This window comes from Perissodus microlepis, chromosome 14, assembly GCF_051167445.1.
Source record: "Perissodus microlepis isolate ML-2025 ecotype Zambia chromosome 14, ASM5116744v1, whole genome shotgun sequence".
NCBI classification, from domain to species: domain Eukaryota; kingdom Metazoa; phylum Chordata; class Actinopteri; order Cichliformes; family Cichlidae; genus Perissodus; species Perissodus microlepis.
The window spans coordinates 10,946,987-10,966,484 of NC_140474.1; the positions used below are offsets into that span (position 1 = coordinate 10,946,987).

Here is a 19,498-nt window from a genome sequence, read left to right on the forward strand (position 1 = left end):
TCAACAGCAGTGATCACAAAATAGTGTTTAACTGAAAACAGTAGTGAGATCTTTAACCAGGTCTTCCCATTAACACCTGGCCTGTCCAGACTTTCGGTCAATGAGCTCGTCAGTAGCTTCAATGCTAAAATATTAAATGTTGTGGACACTATTGCTCCCATTAAGGTGAAGGCTACAGTTGACAGGCTAACAAACCCTCCTGTGTAAGTGGCAGAGGAGGGTTTCATTCGACCATGGCCTGCAATGACTTTGCCAAATTCTTCACTGTCAGAATCTAAAAGATTAGACAAGCAATTGGTACATCAACAGCATATTCAGGATATGTACTGTGTCCACTGAAAAACTGCTTAAACACCATGAAACAGTTTCACCCTATTAACAGCAAAAGGTCTCAAAGACCTGTTACAGATTGTCAACTTTTCTTTAATGTCAGGTGTGTTTCCAGAACCACTAAAAACTGCTGTAAGTACACTTACACTGAAAAAGGACAATCTTGACAAGACACAAATGAACAACTATCTCAAAATCCAATCTCAAATCTCCCATTTTTAAGTAAGATCGTTGAAAGAGCAGTTTCTCAACAGCTCAATTACTTCTTAACACAGAATAACTACTATGATACCTTGCAGTCAGGTTTTAGACAGAACCACAGCACTGAAACTACTCTGACCAAAGTGTTTAATGACATATGTCTGAATACAGACAGTGGAAAAATGTCAGTCTTAGTTTTACTGGATCTCATTGCAGCATTTGATACAGTTGACCACAACATATTACTCAAACGACTGGAGAACTGGACAGGTCTTTCAGGAACTGTACTAAACTGGTTCAAAACATACTTAGAAAACAGGAAATACTTTGTATCAATAGGTAACTTCACATGTGGGGTTCCCCAAGGTTCCATCTTGGGACCTCTTCTGTTTAACATGTACATGCTCCCACTGGCACAGATTATAAAGAACAACAAAATAAACTATCATAGCTATGCAGATGACACACAAATATATATCACAATGTCACCGGGAGACCAAGGCCCTGTACAGGTTCTTGGTAAATGCATTGAGGAAATTAGTGACTGGTTGTGCCACAATTTTCTCCAGCTAAACAAAAACAAAACTGAAGTAATAGTCTTTGGAGCCAAAGAAAAACAAGTAAAGGTCACCAGAGAACTTCAATCTATACACCTAAAAACCACCAACCAGGCTCGAAATTTGGGTGTAGTGATGGACGCAGACTTAAACTTAGAAAACACATTAAGAAAATAACAGCTGCAATCCAGGGGGATACTAGGATACCCACCCCAGCCTGCTGCCTCTCACCAGCAGCAACTCCAGACTAAGACAGAGTCTAGCCCCTCTCCGGGAAACTGGTTCTAGAGCCCAAGCCATGTACTGAGGTGAACCCGACTATATCTAACTGGTACCTCTCAACCTCACCACTAACTCAGGCACCTTCCCCACCAGACTCTTTCCCCACCAAAGAGGTGACATTCCATGTCCTAATTGCCAGTCTTGGTAGCCTGAGATAGGTCCGCCAGGGCCTCTGCTCCTGGCCGCTGCCCGGCACACAGTGCACCCGACCCCTACGGTGCCTCCTGTGGGTGGTGGGCCTGAAGGAGGATGGCCCAATCTGCCTTTTTCAGGCTTTGCCCAGCCGGTTCCCATGGACTAAGGACTGGCCACCAGACGCTCACTCTCGGCACCCTTCCCAGGCAGGGTGAACGGTTTCCTTGGTGTTGTGCTCTTAGGGGTCTTCTGAATGATCAGTTTGACATGGGAGACCCTACCAGGGGGCAGAAGTCCCCAGACAACATAACCCCTGGGATCCCCTGGGACACGCAAACCCCGCCACCATGATAAGGGTATTTCAGACAAACATGTAAGAGAATAGTGTATTTATTGGATATGTTCCAAGGTGTCTGAGTCCTATTCCCTACGTATTGGCAATTTATTAAAAAAACAACAACAAATCATTTACGCTGACCAGTGTGCAATAAATACCTTAAAGGCAATAAGTAGGGAAGAAAAAATTTTTTCCTATTGACTTGTTTGAATATTGCACAAAATAGGCCTACTGCTTGTCACGGTCACGTCACTGTAGGGCATAATAAGACATACCTTAAAAAAATAATGGGATGTAGTCTTGCTTCTGGCAATAACCATGCCAATTGATTAACTTGTCAACAAGCGACGAAGTTTTCAAAACTTTAATTAGTTGTAGACTCTCCTGACTGAGTGCTCCATCTATCAACAGTGTACAGCTATCAAGGGGAATGATCTCCCCTTGATAGCTGATGACACCATATGACAACTTCAGTTTCATATAACCTTTAAAATAATGTTCCACTGTCATCTATAAGAGAACTGCAGCGCTCAGAAGAGGATATTTGTGTTTAGAAAAGGACGAAAGGTTTCTCCACTAGACTGATTTTTTGGTTTCAGTCTTTAGAGTAAATCTTATATTTATAATGACACTGATTGACTCTTAGAAGTTATTTAAACACTCGTGTTTGTTCTCAATGGCAGGTAACAGCTCACTAATTTGTGCTTTCTTGCACCAACTATTGACAGTCCGGGTCATGATTGTGCACACCCTGGTCATAATCTTTCTTTGTATCAACATGTTGCTCATTGTGACCTTTGTAAAAAAGGAATGCTTTCACACATCTGCTCGCTACATTTTATTTTTTGTCACTTTACTGTCAGACAGCTTTTTGTTACTCATGACCGATATCCTGCTTATTTTAACCAGATGTTCAGTGCAAGTTTGGTTGTGTATAATTATCTGTCTTTTTGTGCTTGTGTATTCTATTGTCACACCAGTTACTCTGACAGTAATGACTCTGGAGCGCTATGTAGCCATTTGTGTGCCCCTTCGTCATGGACAGCTGTGCTCCACACGCAGCACTACGTACTGTATCCTGATTATTCATGCCCTCAGCTCTGGGCCATGCATTGTTATTATTTCCATGTTCTTTGCTACTGCTTCACTTAGCTTCTACAATCAATACACTATTTGCTCTGTTGAAATGTTTATGCTTTATAGATGGCAGGATCATGCTCGCTCAGCTGTAAGTCAGTTTTATTTCATGATTATGGGCATCACTATTGTTTTTTCATATGTTCAAATAATGAAAGTGGCCAAAGCTGCATCAGGAGAGAATAAGAAGTCAACACAAAAAGGAGTGAGAACAGTGATCCTTCATGCTTTCCAGCTGTTTCTCTGTCTCTTTCAGCTGTGGAGTCCATTCATAGAAACAGCTGTCCTTCAGATTGATGTCAGCTTGTTTAGAGATTTCAGATATTTTAACTATGTATTTTTTAGTATTGTTCCAAGGGGTCTGAGTCCTCTCATCTATGGCCTCAGGGATGAAACTTTCTTTCTTTCTTTGAAAAATCTCATGCCTACTTCATCCTGTTCAAAAAAACATGTGATTTGACAAAGTACATCACTACTATTAATAATGGTAACATCCATATTTAATCAAAACATTCATTAATTTGGACAATATCGACAAGCATGTAATGATTAACTTCATATATTTTAACAGGTACAATTTACACTGAGGTTTTAAAAAATAAAAATGTAAATAGTAAGAGTTAGTTAATCTCATTTGACAGAATTTACTGTAGAGTATCTACACAATATGTGGAACAATAAACAAAATAATAAGTATGTGTGGTGTTTTCCACTTATCAAATCTAACATAAGAGGCTAAATAAGAATAAATGTCTTTTTGAACTTGTAAAAACAAATTTATTTCTCTAATGTCTTTAGGCATAGACATATTTAATCAGCAAGATCAAACACTTCATGATTATTTATCACAATATAAATAAAACTAAATTGAATTTTCCAGGATCTAATATGTTCATTATTAAAACACCTAAATCATGTCATCGCAATTTAGCATTATGTGATAGGGCACCAAATGTGGATGCACAACAGATATCATAACAATTATAAATTGTAACAAATAGACATTTTCTTTTACTACTGTTATGTAGATGTCATAAAACAATGGAACACACAATAATTTTGTTATATTATTAAAGCAAAACATATGTTATATTTCACTTATGGATTAGATAGAAGGGTGTCTGTCAAGAAGTCATTCTTAACCCTTAGATGCACATGTGGGGTCAAAAATGACCCCACGGGTTGTTTTTCTTCAAAATCTTTAAAATGAAAAGTTGTAATATATTCATATTCCAGGTATTCCTCATAAAATATGTTTGTAACATGATGCCATTTGCATTTTTATTTATTTTTTCATTAATTTAAAGAAAATGCTGTTTTTGTATCACTACCCCATATTTCATCCATATTTAATCAAAACATTCATTAATTTGGACAATATCGACAAGCATGTAATGATTAACTTCATATATTTTAACAGGTACAATTTACACTGAGGTTTTAAAAAATAAAAATGTAAATAGTAAGAGTTAGTTAATCTCATTTGACAGAATTTACTGTAGAGTATCTACACAATATGTGGAACAATAAACAAAATAATAAGTATGTGTGGTGTTTTCCACTTATCAAATCTAACATAAGAGGCTAAATAAGAATAAATGTCTTTTTGAACTTGTAAAAACAAATTTATTTCTCTAATGTCTTTAGGCATAGACATATTTAATCAGCAAGATCAAACACTTCATGATTATTTATCACAATATAAATAAAACTAAATTGAATTTTCCAGGATCTAATATGTTCATTATTAAAACACCTAAATCATGTCATCGCAATTTAGCATTATGTGATAGGGCACCAAATGTGGATGCACAACAGATATCATAACAATTATAAATTGTAACAAATAGACATTTTCTTTTACTACTGTTATGTAGATGTCATAAAACAATGGAACACACAATAATTTTGTTATATTATTAAAGCAAAACATATGTTATATTTCACTTATGGATTAGATAGAAGGGTGTCTGTCAAGAAGTCATTCTTAACCCTTAGATGCACATGTGGGGTCAAAAATGACCCCACGGGTTGTTTTTCTTCAAAATCTTTAAAATGAAAAGTTGTAATATATTCATATTCCAGGTATTCCTCATAAAATATGTTTGTAACATGATGCCATTTGCATTTTTATTTATTTTTTCATTAATTTAAAGAAAATGCTGTTTTTGTATCACTATCCTACTCTTCCACAAGTGGGGTCAAAAACGAGCAGTTCCTATGGAATCTTCTATGAAACGTTAATTCTTAGCAACTCCGACCATCCCACTTACACTTCTAAAGGATCAGGAATTTATTTTTACACAGTAACATATATGATTTATAGCCAGGGCTGCACATAAGTGGTCTGCAGGTGCGCATTGGCTGTCAAAAAAAAAGTATTCCCAGAAATTCTGAGAATATGCGCTTCTTTTGCGGTGGAGGAACACCAAAGTAATTGCTTACAGAGCTTGCTTCTTCAACATCTTTAAGAGTTCTGAACAAATGTCTGTCCTCCTCCAGAACATCTTATGTACGCAAACGAGCGTTCCAACTTCTTATCTGGTGCGTGTCTTTTATTTTGACAGTGAATGCGCACCTGCGGACCATTTATGTGCAGCCCTGTTTATAGTTTTCTGTGCATTTCAAACATTGATGTTTTTTTTTAAATATCTAAAGTAACATGGCTGCTATGAGGCCAGCTAGGATCCCTGTGGACCTTGCCCTACAAATGATCCAGGATGGATGGGATGAAGAGCCCATCGGAGGCATTGACTCGGACATCGGACATCTCAGATATAGAGGACCCAGACTATTGTCCCCCCCACAGAACAAGGCCAGTCAGACACAGAGGAGTCCTCTGATGAGTCCTCTAAAAAGGAAATGGATATTGAGTCCAACAGAATGAGCCCCTCTTACTGCTCTAGCCACAATATTCTGAATTAGTCAGCCAGGGCTTGCACCTGGGTTTAGTACTGTCTCCCCAATAGATGTATGGAAGATGTTCATGTCTGATAATATAATAGAAGAGGTGCTGACATGCACAAACATGGAGGCACGAAGAGTAGCCACAGACAGGGGAAAAGAGTGGAAAAATGTAATCAAACATAAGCTGGCCTTCATTTGATTGACCATTCTTGCAGGAAGTGAGAAGAACTGGGATGTACCAGTCGGTGTGCTTTTTGGGAGTCCTCTGCATAACCCATTGTACAAGGCCACTATGTCAATTCAAAGATTTGAAAATATTTGCCCGTCTTGCACTTTGATGACAAGAGGACCAGAGCCTACCGACTGAAAACAAACCACGTGGCAGCTTTCTGCTACATATGGGGTCTGTTCCTGGTCAACTGCAGGCAGAAATTCATGCTCAGTGATTGTGTTACAGTGGATGAACAACTTGTGCCTTTCAGAGGGAAGACCCAGCTTCTGCAGTATATGCCGAGCAAGCATACAAAAGTGATAGAAGTGATACAAAATCTCCAATTTCTTAAAATTAATGAAAAAATAAATAAAAATACAAAGGGCCTCATGCCACAAACATGTTTTATGAGGAATACCTCAAATATGAAAATATTACAACTCTTCGTTTTAAAGATTTTGAAGAATAACAACCGAGTTTATAGCAAAATGCATTGATTTTATTTGGGGTCATTTTTGACCCCACTCGTGGAAGAGTGTAGGTATTGGTAGGTTGTGCATCCAAGGGTTAAGGAAGAAAAACAGCAAGAAAAGGCTGAAGTATGCCAAATTACATAAGAACCGGACTGAAAGTTAATAGTAACAAGCTGTAACGATTTATCCAACTTAGAAATTTCTTGGTTCAACTCATCATTAATACACTTGGCTTCATTAAAGGTTGTATCAAACCTCAAGTACACAAATGAAATAAATGCTTGTTGGTGAGTTTGTGTTACTTTTCCTAAAAGTAATGCAGCAAGCGAAGTTGAAAACCAGCTCAACGAGACTTTAAAGACACCACAATGATTTTACTGTAGACACATGAACAGGTAGAAATGGAGATTGCAAGCCTGACTGCTCATTACTGCCTTTGTTACCTGTTAGCAATCAGGCTCTGGCTGCTGGGCAGTGGTGTCCATACACTCAGCTTTAATATCATTTACATCTTGCATATTTCCAGAACCCTATATCCATAATCACATACTGTGTATACTACTGTTTATAATATTATCTTACTTATTTTGTATTTGTTTGTATTTTATTTGTATTTTTGTATTTTTCTTCTGTACCTGAGCTGAGGTAAAGCATAAATTTTCCCGCCATAAGATCAATAAAGTCTAATCTTATCTTATCTTATCTGATCTTATCACTTGGGGTTCTTGGCTAGCTTTGCGTTAGTATGCCGTCTTGCAGATGTTTGCAAAGAGCTGAAGTTCTGTTAGCAGTATCATAAAAATCAGTATAACTTTGTTGCATGCTACAACCAAAACTGCAGACAACATTGTTTCAGGCTAATTTGTAACATAGCACTTTATTCACCTAGTCTCTCAACAGCCTACCAGGCCAAAGAAGAGAAAGAAAGTCAATATTAAATTATTATGTACATTTTGGCAAACTGTTTTTAAATATTGTATTTGGTATTTATACTATGTCAGTACATTTATATTCTGTTAGAGAATAACCAATTCTGTTCTGATCATATTTCTATATGACTACATTAGAGCACTTTACTTGTTGTTCCTGGAGTATTTAAAAGTAAAATTGGAGGCAGAACCTTCACTTTTAGGCCCCTTTTCTGTGGAACCAGCTTCCAATTTGAATTCGGGAGACACACACTATCTCTACTTTTAAGATTAGGCTCAAAACTTTTCTTTTTTCTAAAGCATATAGTTTGGGCTGGATCAGGTGATCCCCATCCACCCTTAGTTATGCTGCAATAGGCATAGGCTGCTGGGGGATTCCCATGATGCATTGAGTAGTCCTTTTCAGTCACCTTTCTCATTCACTATTTGTTAATAGAACTCTCTGCATTGAATCATTAATTACTATTAATCTCTGGCTCCCTTCCACAAAGGGAGTTTTTCCGTCCCGCTATCGTGATAGTTATAATAGGGGATAATAGGGTATATGATTGTTGGGTTTTTCTCTGTATGTTCTGTTGTAAGGCCTACCTTACAATATAAAGAGCCTTGATGTTGTTGTGATTAGGCACTCTATAAATAAAATTGAATTGAAATTAAATCTTTAAAAACAATGGAGGACACAGTCATTTTATTTAAAAAAAAATCTTTGTTACAGCAAAACATATATTGTAATCCACTGATGGATAAGAATCACTGGAACAAAATATTAGTGATTCCATCGTTTTCCTACATTTACTAACCCTAATAAATAGTCTTAAATAAAAATATATGCAAGTGGTTTATTGTTAATTTTATTTTCAAAATTAGCCTTTTTTTGCTTTGTTCTTCTGTGAAAGTAAACATGTAAATATCTCACAGTAGGAAAGCTATTATAGCAAAAAGGGTAGAAAAAAAGTTTTCGAAGTTGAGCTCATATTACTTTTTGAAATCAATAGCACTTGCACATTGTTTTCCTGTTTTCCCATATGTCTGTGTTAGTCCTCTCGTAGATAAGCCTCATGCACCTCAAGCCCATCACTATCCTCAAGGAAGGCAGCATATTCTGCCATCCTCTGGATCTCTTCTACTTTTGTCTCAGCCAGCTTCTTATCTGCCTCTGCAGAAACTTTCTGTGCTTCTTCCACCTGCGACTGGGCCACCTGGATGTTTGTCCTCATTGAGATGGATGCCTGGTGAGCTCCTGGAAACACAGATTCATTTTGTCAGATTTCTAAGTAAAAATATAGGTGTATGCAACTATTCCCAGAACTTTATAAAGTAACAGCACATGTTTCAAATTTGATTTTAATGACTTCATTCAGCCATAATTCAAGAAAAGATTCTTCTCACCTGAAGTGCACGCTGCCTCAGCTGCCATTTTACACAGGCTGATGGCATTGATCCAAGCTGATTCATAACGTTTGCATTCGACTAGTCTTTCACTAGCCTGTTAAGACAGAGAGAAGTGACAAACTCAATAATTTTGTGGTGCAAAAGCTAATTTCCGAAATATAAACTCAACACAAAAGTACATTAAACATTTGTTTTAAGAACAAAGAGGACAACACACACTAACCTCTGCACGCCAGCCATTGATCGCTTGCTGGAGTGAATCCTCTTCTGCTGGGGTCATTTTTCCCAGTGAGGCCAAATATTGTCTTTGAAAAGCAATGCGTGAGTGCACAGCCTGTGAGTAAACAGAGGGAACAAAAGCAGTCAGTTACAGTACACAGCAACATTTGAATTACAAACTCAGAAGAGTTTGTAGGACACTGAAAAGTATTTCGGGCTGCTTGTGTAAGTTCAAATCAGACATACAAGACTTTATTTTAGAATTTTTGCAAATTTTATCCATTGTCTCTCAGTTTTTGTAAATTGGTCCAAGTAAATTTAATTCCAAAGTTTATTGTCACCATATTTAATATTAGGCTGAAAACTGCTGCAGTATATTACTGAATAGATGTGTCCAGATGTTTTTGTCCTCTCATGTTTGTGTTGAATTTAAAATAAGCTTCTTCTTTTTTTAAAATCTTTTGGAATATGAAATTTTACAAACTATGTCTTACGCACTGTAAAAACCTACCTTTGAATAGTCTGCAAGGGCATCAACGTAAGCCAAGGTGGTCTGGGAGAGGAAAGTACATGAGCTGTCTGTAATCACTGAGGCAGCTCTTCTGATCAGAGAGTCATGTGAGAGGTTTTCCACTTGCTGCAAACAAATCAGTGTTTTTAAGTTTTTTTTTTAATTTCTCCATATGTATATTATCTATAAGAAGAAGAAATTTTCCTGAAGAGTCAACATTAGTGCTAGTTGTAGATGACTGTACTAATTCATACTTCTATGATATTTTTGGAGACTCACCCACCTGTGTAAAAGGGACAGTGCAAAACCCACGGGCAACGCTTAAAGATGCTATGCTCATGTGTGAAGGCTTTATCAGTTCCCCAAACTTCTGGTTTCCAGGTATCCTGCTCTCAGAGCTGCTGTAGAAACAGTGCAGAACGTTAGGAGTAAGACCAGCAAACAAATTAATGATATTTCAGTTTGAAATGCTGTGAGTTATTGTCCTATGATCTGATTTGGACCAACTTGTGGTAAATATCAATTAGTGCCAAAGATCAAAGTCCGGCTTTAACTTTGCAAAGCATTTTGTCGAATATTTATTCTTAACTTACCCGAGGAAGCGAATGCAGGCTGCTCCTCTCCTCAGCACGCTCTTGCTGGTCCGCAGCACTGAAATATCTATCTGATTCCACACAAGTCCTGTAGCGGCACGGCTCGCACACACTGAACACTGACGAACAGCTTGCATTTTGCAGATTAATTTGATCTGCTGCACTTACAGAGTCTATTTATCTAATCTGTAAAATAAGTTCCTGGCTGGAGGTTTTTCTGTTCAGTTTAAACCTTGCACTTTTCTCACTGTTGCCTTGTCTTAGTAAAAGTCTTACTTGCTGCTAGAGAGGTTTGAGTCTGCTCTGTGAATAAAAACTATCATGTCTTGTCAGTATTTATAATGACTCAGCACCACTCAATTACGCAAAAGGTATTGATCTGTTGACTGTCCCTGTAAATGTACGTATTTGGTGTTATCTGCAAAGCCCTGTAGATACGTGCAGGTTAGAGACCATTTGTGCTGGTTGTGGACTTTCTATCTTTTACTATCTCTATCACTGTGTAGGGTTTATATGTATGGCTAGATGTAGTTAATGGCAAAAAGTTTAACAACTTTCATTACATTTTAATTTGAAAAAAAAAGCAAAACAACTATTTTTACTCATACAATTTCCCACACCTGAAAAGGCGCTTTTATTTCATAATGTACAATTAGGGGAAATCAAGTTGGGAGTCCGGTCCCCGAAGGGGGCCGGGCTCCGATGCACTGTCCACACCTGCTTCCATCCCGGGCATTCAGGTCCCCCACAGTACGCCCCAAAGGGGTATGATCGTCCAAGGGGCCGGTGATGATGTCCCCATCCCGGTTCCAAAAATTAACCATGATTAGGTTTTTATTGTAATTTTGTTTTGTCTTTTAATAGTGCACTTGTGTATCGTAGGGCCGTCGCGACGTTTCGGCGAAATATTGGCCTTCTTCAGGCTGGCCCAACGTGTCTGTCGCTCTGTCGCTTTTATATTGTGTTCTATCTCCTCCCACTCTTGGGTTTTCTGTTTTTTGTTTAACATTATTTTCTTTGGCTTTTTGTTTATTTTGTATTTCAAATTTTTATGGCACCCCCTTCTTCAATGTCCTTTCCATTAATGTCCTTTCCATTTATTTTTCTAATTATGGCACCCCCTTCTTATTTGTCCTTTCCATTAATTTTTTCGTGACTTTTGTTCCTTTCTTTGTAACTATCCTGTCCCTCCTATTTTGTCCTTGTTATGTCCTCGTCCGTGACTTTTGTGTCATGTCCAATTGTTTTGTGTCCTCCAAATCCTCCTTTTATTGTTTTGTCCTAATTATGTGTTTGTCTTTATTGACTTTGGTATTATGTCCAATTGTTTTGTGTCCTCCAAATCCTCCTTTTATTGTTTTGTCCTAATTATGTGTTTGTCTTTATTGAATTTTGTATTACGTCCAATTGTTTTGTGTCCTCCAATTCCTCCTTTTATTGTTTTGTCCCAATTATGTATTTGTCTTGATCGACTTTTGTATTATGTCCAATTGTTTTTATCAAAATTAGGGTTAGGGTCAGGATGTGTTATGTCCAATTGTGTTTGTATGTCCTATGTGGTTAGGGTTAGGGTTGGTGAGGGGGTCGGGATACCCCCAGCCCAAGGGGCAAAGGCCCTCTTAGGGCATCGCAGTCAGGGAACCCGACGCTACCCAAGCGGGCGGACAGGCGGCACTGGCCGGTTAGGGGAAATCAAGTTGGGAGTCCGGTCCCCTTAGGGCAGAGCAGAAGATTGATAAAGCACAAGGGCCAAACTCTGTTTTTCATTTTTCATTATCATTTTTTGTACTGTTGCATAACTACAATGAAAGTCAGTAGCCACTACCCAGAACAACAAACTACTGGGAGTTGCATTGTGGGTAATATAGGTGTTTTGAGACAGGCTTATTGAAACTAGTAACTTCAAATGAAACCACCCCAGGATAACACAAGAGCCAAAGATTGGATGTAGGGCTGTTGTGCATGCTCACATTGGTGAGGAAATGAGACAGGAGAGACCAAGGATTGAGTGAAAATAATTAGGAAATTACAGGTAAAGCAAGACAAAGGTAGCAAGAAAAAAACTAAAGATGCATAAGGGAATGTTTCCAAAATAAAAGGAAGTGACTGTAACTTGTGTACCACATCCAGTTATGGCACACTATACTTCTTGAAGAGGTAGATTTGTCACAATTTCTACTACTATCTGTGCCTAACGTCAGCATTTCTTCATCAACTACCACTGTGAAAATCACTATGTTGTGTGTAATTTATGGTACTGCAAATCTATCACTTTGCATACAGATTTCCATACAGACTCATAGGGAGAGGGGTTTTCACTAACTGCATGTCACTGAGTGTGAATGGCCTATACATCAGTCGAACGGTTGACAAATGGACTGAAATGGGGAAGAGAACAATATTTAAGTTCACTAAGAATGTGAAAAGTATGCAAAAACATCAAAGATTAAAAAAATACAGAACATAACTGAAACAGATAATTGGTTTATTTCTGCTGCATTATTTTCAGACACTTTCTCACTTTTTTTTTTCCTTTTTTGGATCAAGTTAATCTTGTATGAACAATATGACAAAGTGCAGCACCGAGTCCATTGTTTTGTACAAGTCATCTAAACTGTGTTCAAAACAAACAATGTTAAAATAGAAAGTTTCAATTACTAATGCAAATCTCAAGATATCAAATATGCCAAGATGAATTTTGGCAGGTAGTTTTTCAAAATGATGCACAAAACATTACAAATGTTTTTTTTTCCAAAATAAACTTTTTGTGTTGGAATCCAAAAAGAGACTACAGTTGTTTATGGTGGAAAAAGAGGGCCTCAGTTGGGAAATGAGGAACTGCTGATGTCATAAGAGCTTCGGTTTAAATTTTTTTTCTTTGTAAGTACTACATTAAATAAGCTGATATGATCAGAAAATAAATTGACTTCAACAGGTTTAAAACTACTTTGAGGAAAATGACGGGAGAAACTATATACTTAGGTGTTGAATCTCAGGAAAACTTTACAACATGATGAGCACATTGGATGGTCATACAATTGGGCCAACACTGTAGCAAAATAATGCATCATTTCTTCGTCAAATCTGCATTACACACATACTTCACCTTCTCTGCATTTCTCCCTCTGTGCCATTTAATGTTCCACTAAAACTCGACTGGGCAAAAGTCTGGCAATTGCCCTTTGTCTGATGCAATGAAAGTTATTTGCTGAGCTGGGTTCAAAAACAGAAAGTTTGTTTTGGACAGAACTGTGGCCCAGTCCTCTGGGGTCCTCATTACTGACGCAGAACTTACGTAAACAGCTGACAAGCCCCCATGAACTGCTCTCTATAGAGTCAACTGGTTTGCCAAACAAAAGAAAACTTCGGGTTGCTCAATGGGACTCGAGAGCTTTGTGTTAATAATCAGCGAATCTGTTAATTACTAAGCGGGGGACTTGGGACATGCCCTCTAACTGCCCGCTGGAGATTCAACACTCAATGAAGAAACACCTCTTAATAGATTTCATCACCTTTTTTTAAAAACAATACTGTTGTTGCACCTGCAGCTCTATGCTCTGATTACCAACTTGAGTAATGTTGTGCAAGAATGTTAAACATTGTCACAAAAAGATAATGCACTATGTCAAAGATACCACAGGTTTTGTGCCAGTAGGGTATTTGCCATTTTTACAAGACCAGGACAAAAATCTAAGCAGCATATACTAGTACAGACCTGAAAATCACAGTTGGAGGATATACAAAAATTAAATGGTGCATTGTGTTCAAAACATTCAGGTCATTCCTGCTGGAGTTCTGATATACAGAGGTTCACATATTTGTCCTCCTATCTGGCAAAAACATTACTTCTCATATGATACCAGCAATTATCATCGTTAAAACCTTACTGAACACTTAATCACATGTCTGAACATAATCCTGGACTTCATCAAGAGTCTGATGGTCTGTTTAAGTAGCTTTGAGCATGTCTTCTCAACATATTTGATGCTGACAACCATTGACAGTTTTGGACAATCCACTACAAACTAAGATAGTATGACCAGGTAGAGTAAACTTAGATTCTGGTAAAAACCCAAAGCCAAATCTTAGCTAGATGTCTAAATTCTTTACCAGTGATACTGCATTTAGAGCTGCCAGACCAAATCTGAGCAATAGTGTGCCATCTAGCCCACCAACCATTTTCCATTTTCCACTTTGTTAAAAATACTGACTGAAGGGGTTCAAACTCTAAAACATTTTATTTTATTGATAATCAAGCAAATTATTTTTAACTTGCAGCCAACTATACATTTTATCAAATGTTTTTTAAATATAAAAAAAAATCTTAAAGCATTAGATTCTTGTACTACATTTTCTTGCATTTTCTCTAACAATTATGTCCAACATATAACCAGAACTGGCCCACCAAATGTCCAATCTGTCATAGTGGATGGTTTACAAAATGTGGAAATTTTAAGAACAAAGTGGTGTACATTTTGGACCTACATCTGCATTTTCATCAGTATCAGCATTTGTGGCTTTTCTACTGTGTTCGAGCCTTTTTCTGTGCCCTCAAAGTACAGCTTTTGGTACACATGAACCTTCATTGCATAAGAGGCTTCCAACATGGAGCCAAGTTCAGCAAACTTTTAAGCCTGTGGGATGGAAAAACACTGAGCTTAGGAAGGTAATTACTGTTCTGGTTTATGATCATTTAGGTGTTTTTTAATTCTTGGCTGTTGGTTTAAATATGTTATATATCTTGATTATGAAGGTTAAAATATACATTAAATTCTTTGACCCTACAGTCTTTTCTAGGGATGGGTACCGGTATGCACCGGATAGTAACCAGACCGAAAAGCAGCGCACATTTTGGTGCTTTATTTCGGTGCTTTTTTTTCCTGAGATGTCATACACTTTGGATTCTAGCCAATCTTTTTACCTTTCCAAGGATAGTAGGCGGGCCCAGGTACATACGTTCTTTTAGAGCAGAGCTACAGATTAAAAATGCCCAAGGCGAAGTGGTCAAAAGTCTAGCTGTACTTCACAGCAAAAGATGCAAACTCAGCAGCCTGCAACAAGTGCTTTAAGCTGATACTGTGCAAAGGAGGTAACACCTCGAATCTGATGAAACACCTGACGACGCATAGCGTTTTTTTAAAAGCCGAGAAATGCACCATATTTGATAGCTTGCTGCGAGACCTCACACCGAGCACATCTACTGCGGGTGTGGTGCCTGTTATCGGACCCGGAGTTAGCAACATCCCCCAAGAACCCGAAGAGGAGAGTCCTGGCCTGTAGCCCTGCCAGTGTAGCAGAAATGATGACGGATGATGATGGCAGCAGCAGCTGTTCTTCTCTGCATGAGTAGCTTAATGTTGTTCGTGTGTAATTTACGTTGAGTAGGCTAACCACATTATTAAATTAATGCATGTAAGGTGAACTAGCAAACACCATCGTAGTTACATGCGGCTGTCCTCTTGTTTGATGGCAGATACTCCCTTCACCCTGGCCAAAAATGACCAAAGAAAAAGTGGAAAACAGCTAAACATGGTTTTTGGACAAAGTTTGTGTTTTTTCCATTGTTTAAGCACTGCTTCCAACCAACAGTGATACCATATATGCCCTATAGCTGCAGAAAAGGCTAACATTGTTATCTTTTTACAAAAAAACAGCTGAACATGAGAGGTTTTTGGACAAAGTTTGTGTTCTCCATTCTTTAAGCAGCAGTTCGAGCACTGTTTAAACACCTGCACCGTTTCAACACCTGCACCGTTTCAAAAGTACCGGTTTGGCACCGGTATCGGATAAAACCTAAACGATACCCATCCCTAGTCTTTTCAGGAGGACATTTAAAGGAAATAGCGTAGGACTGAGGCCTGATGATCTTAATGCTAGTCCCAAAAGCATGTTGCTAAAATGAAACTTTCCATTAAAAAAATAAAGATGACAGCATACTGTTTGTTACTTAACTGTTATTAGTAGACATTTGTTCCTGTGCTTGCAAGCCATTCTTGACAGCCCAGCATAATTTCTTCTGTCTTTATATAGCAGCTACTGAAAAGCTAATGCTGAGACTTCCTAATATCTAAAACCACTGGATTGGACCACAGCAGCTACAGCCATCTTTTTCATACAATCTGTGCTAGAAGGCATGATATATCAGTGCTTCAAAACCACATTTCGGGTCACTAGGTGAGGTCAAGGTAGCTACATTTATTTTATAATCGGAGTAAGAACTGTGCCTTTTAGTCAAACTAGAAAAATCTATAGAAGTTATGTGTTTTTTGTACTGTAAACAAATGCAGCCACACCCTCATTAGTCACACCCAGATTAAGGTCTAACTGTATATAATTTTGTTAGCAAAATTTACTAGGTCAAAATTCATCCTACTAAGACATTGCTACACCAAAAAATACTGCAAAGCTCAGATGATAATGATCTACATTTATTGTGGTTTTACTTAATACATTTTTACTTTTGCTATTGTATTTTACTGCTCAGTAAAGCTCAGGAAAGCTCACTGGCTCACATACCCCTCCACTAAATATAATATAGTTTCTAGTCAGGGTATTTGTGTTTTGTACTGTTTAAAAAAAGAACATTTACTTTTTTAATGTATGCTAATATTTTAGCACCAGTAATTGTGAATTTTTAATTATCTTTGTTGTCAATATGAGCAGTGAATCACCTTAAAGTGAATTTAAGGAAAAAAATACAAATACAAATTGATAACATTTAGTCTAATTCGACAGTATCAACTGCTGCTTTTGATGCCTTACAACACAGGTGTCGGACTCCAGGCCTCGAGGGCCGGTGTCCTGCAGGTTTTAGATGTGTCCTTGATCTAACACAGCTGATTCAAATGGCTAAATTTCCTCCTCAACATGTCCTGAAGTTCTCCAAAGACCTGGTATTGAACTAATCATTTGTTTCAGGTGTGTTGACCCAGGGTGAGATCTAAAACCTGCAGGACACCGGCCCTCGAGGCCTGGAGTTTGACACCCCTGCCTTACAATATAGAATCACTTGTCTGTTTAACTTCCTTTCATGGATCCTGTGATAAAAGGTGCTTTATCCTTTTCCCCTACAGTAATCTGTAGTTAATGAAAATCGTGATGCTTAATGACGATAGCATGAAATTAATTTATCTCTGGGGAATCAGCACTGAGTCAAACATAAGATAACCGATGCCAAACAGATCAGACAAGAGAAGACCATCTTTGACACTTTGATTGTTGAAAACATGTTGTGTGCTGAGAAGAAGAGAAATCTGAGCTCTTCTGTCAGACAAAGTCATTGTTATTAGGTGAGCGAGGCACTGTCTCATTTTAATGGGTAAATGGTTTGTATTACAGGGTGATTTGACTTTACTGATTACTTTATTAACATGAGGCAGCTAATTTCTGTTGTAAATGTAAATGATATTATGCATTATGTTTTATTTTATCTTGTGTATATGGAAGTTTAAGTTGTGCTTTTTTTTAACAGGTGTGCTGCAACTTAAAGCTGCAGAATGCAGAATCTGACTGAACTTCCTTTTAATGCAACTTCCCAAAAAAGCCTGTCTGTCATCATCAAAGTATGCGCAGTTATCCCCTTCTTCTGCACCTTCCTCTGCTGCATTGTTGTCATGCTGCATGTGTTTGCATCTCACAGGCAGTTCCTAAACACTTCACGTTACATCCTGTTTGCCCACATGTTGATCAATGACACCCTGCAGCTTCTGTCCTCTGTGCTGCTTTTCCTACTTGTAATGGGTCAGGTAAAATTTCCCGTTTTCTATTGTGTTCCTCTGCTGTTCATATCCACTGTTACTTATCAGAACACACCTTTAATCCTGGCCGCAATGTCCCTGGAGCGTTATGTTGCCATCTTCTATCCCCTGCAGCGCCCGGCCGCCTGGCGCTCAGGCCGTATCTGGATCATTAATCTTTGTCTGTGGCTTATAAGTTGCATGTTCCACATCATCGAGTACTCCATCGGAAAGCAGCGTCCTGCTGTAGATGTCCTCTCTACACCTGTACTCTGCAAAAATATACTTATCAACTCATCTCCAATCCAAGCATTATTCAGAACTGCTGTGAGTGTGATGTTCTTTGCAGTTGTGGCTGTTGTCATCTTCTTCACATATGTGAGAATCCTGCTGGAAACCAGGAAGCTGAGACAGGACAGAGTATCTGTGAATAAAGCCAAGCACACTGTGCTGCTGCACGGCTTTCAGCTGCTTCTGTGCATGTTGGCTTTCACTCTCCCCATCACTGAAAGTCTCACATTGTTATACACTAACTGGCCAGTGGAAGACATTGCCTTTTTCAATTATTTCTGTTTTATCCTAATCCCACGCTTTCTTAGCCCACTCATCTACGGCTTCAGAGATCACAGTCTGAGGGGCTACATTGGGAAAACATTCCTCTGCTGCTCAAACACAGTCAAGCCCCATTTCAGAAGCAAACAGCAGGACAGCTTGTCTGCTTCTTGAAAAAAACAGTTTAGACTCCTGCAGAAAACCTGTTCAGAGTATCTGCATCTCTGTCTGTCGGTTGCCCAAATGAACAATAATGAACAGTAATTTTTTATGCTGTGATTATTTTTTCCATTCACACTGGCCATGAACAGATTCCTTCTTATACTGCACGTGGAACAAACTATCATGAAGTGACAGTAAGTGGAAAAAGTTACACTGAAGCGAAAACAAACTCTTTGTATTACTGTTCCTCCTCTAAAGCTCAACATATATACATATATATAAAAATGCTAAATTAAGATATCCACTTTATTTGTCTGATTAATATGTTTCTAAAGCTTCATATTACCTTCACATATTTTTGCACAGAACAGGGAATCTGGCTCATGAAAGGGGCTCTGTAATTATCAGGTAAATATTTACAGTAAATAAAAAAAATTTCAGTGGTAATTTGAGCACATAAATATTGATTTGACTTCTTTTCCTTAAAAAGGCTAAAAAAAGGTGTCTAAAATCTTAATAAGAAACTCGTCATGTTGGTCATGTGTTTGTGTCAGATTGCATGTTTGACTAAAAGTGTGATATTTGCACTAATAAATGTTTGACAACTTCATTACACCCCTAACCTACAATAGTTGTTTGAGTTTAGAGCGAATCTCAGAAAATACTTTTTTATTCTTGTTTCAATTTTGTCACTTTGTTAAAAAAAATAAGTGCACCACTAAAAGATGTGCCTTTATACTGGAAGGAAATTCTATAAAATTGTGATAAAATGTCTTTATCATCTCAGTTTCATTTTTTAACACCTTGGTTAGTATTATCGTGAAATCATCTTAA

The 19,498-nt window shown here is 37.9% G+C and overlaps 2 protein-coding genes and 1 pseudogene across 3 annotated transcripts; 2 read left to right on the forward strand and 1 right to left on the reverse strand.

The window, feature by feature from the left end:
• The first annotated feature begins 2,518 nt into the window (after window positions 1–2,518).
• LOC146373466 (odorant receptor 131-2 pseudogene) lies at window positions 2,519–3,718 on the forward strand (annotated as a pseudogene).
• A 4,435-nt stretch (window positions 3,719–8,153) lies between these two features.
• On the reverse strand, window positions 8,154–10,534 carry LOC146373467 (diablo IAP-binding mitochondrial protein-like). Of its 2 annotated transcripts, none has more exons than XM_084951839.1 (6): window positions 10,215–10,534; window positions 9,905–10,019; window positions 9,622–9,747; window positions 9,115–9,225; window positions 8,889–8,985; window positions 8,154–8,739 (listed from the first exon to the last, which is right to left on the reverse strand). In XM_084951839.1, the coding sequence occupies exons 1-6, from the start codon at window positions 10,349–10,351 to the stop codon at window positions 8,534–8,536; spliced, it is 792 nt and encodes a 263-aa protein (XP_084807965.1). In that variant the 5' UTR covers window positions 10,352–10,534; the 3' UTR covers window positions 8,154–8,533. The 2 variants fall into 2 exon arrangements, with proteins under 2 accessions (XP_084807965.1, XP_084807963.1); XM_084951837.1 differs by having other exon boundaries at window positions 9,905–10,022.
• A 6,845-nt stretch (window positions 10,535–17,379) lies between these two features.
• On the forward strand, window positions 17,380–18,676 carry or95a1 (odorant receptor, family 95, subfamily A, member 1). Its single transcript, XM_084951860.1, has one exon. The coding sequence runs from the start codon at window positions 17,711–17,713 to the stop codon at window positions 18,674–18,676; it is 966 nt and encodes a 321-aa protein (XP_084807986.1). The 5' UTR covers window positions 17,380–17,710.
• Window positions 18,677–19,498: the final 822 nt, after the last annotated feature.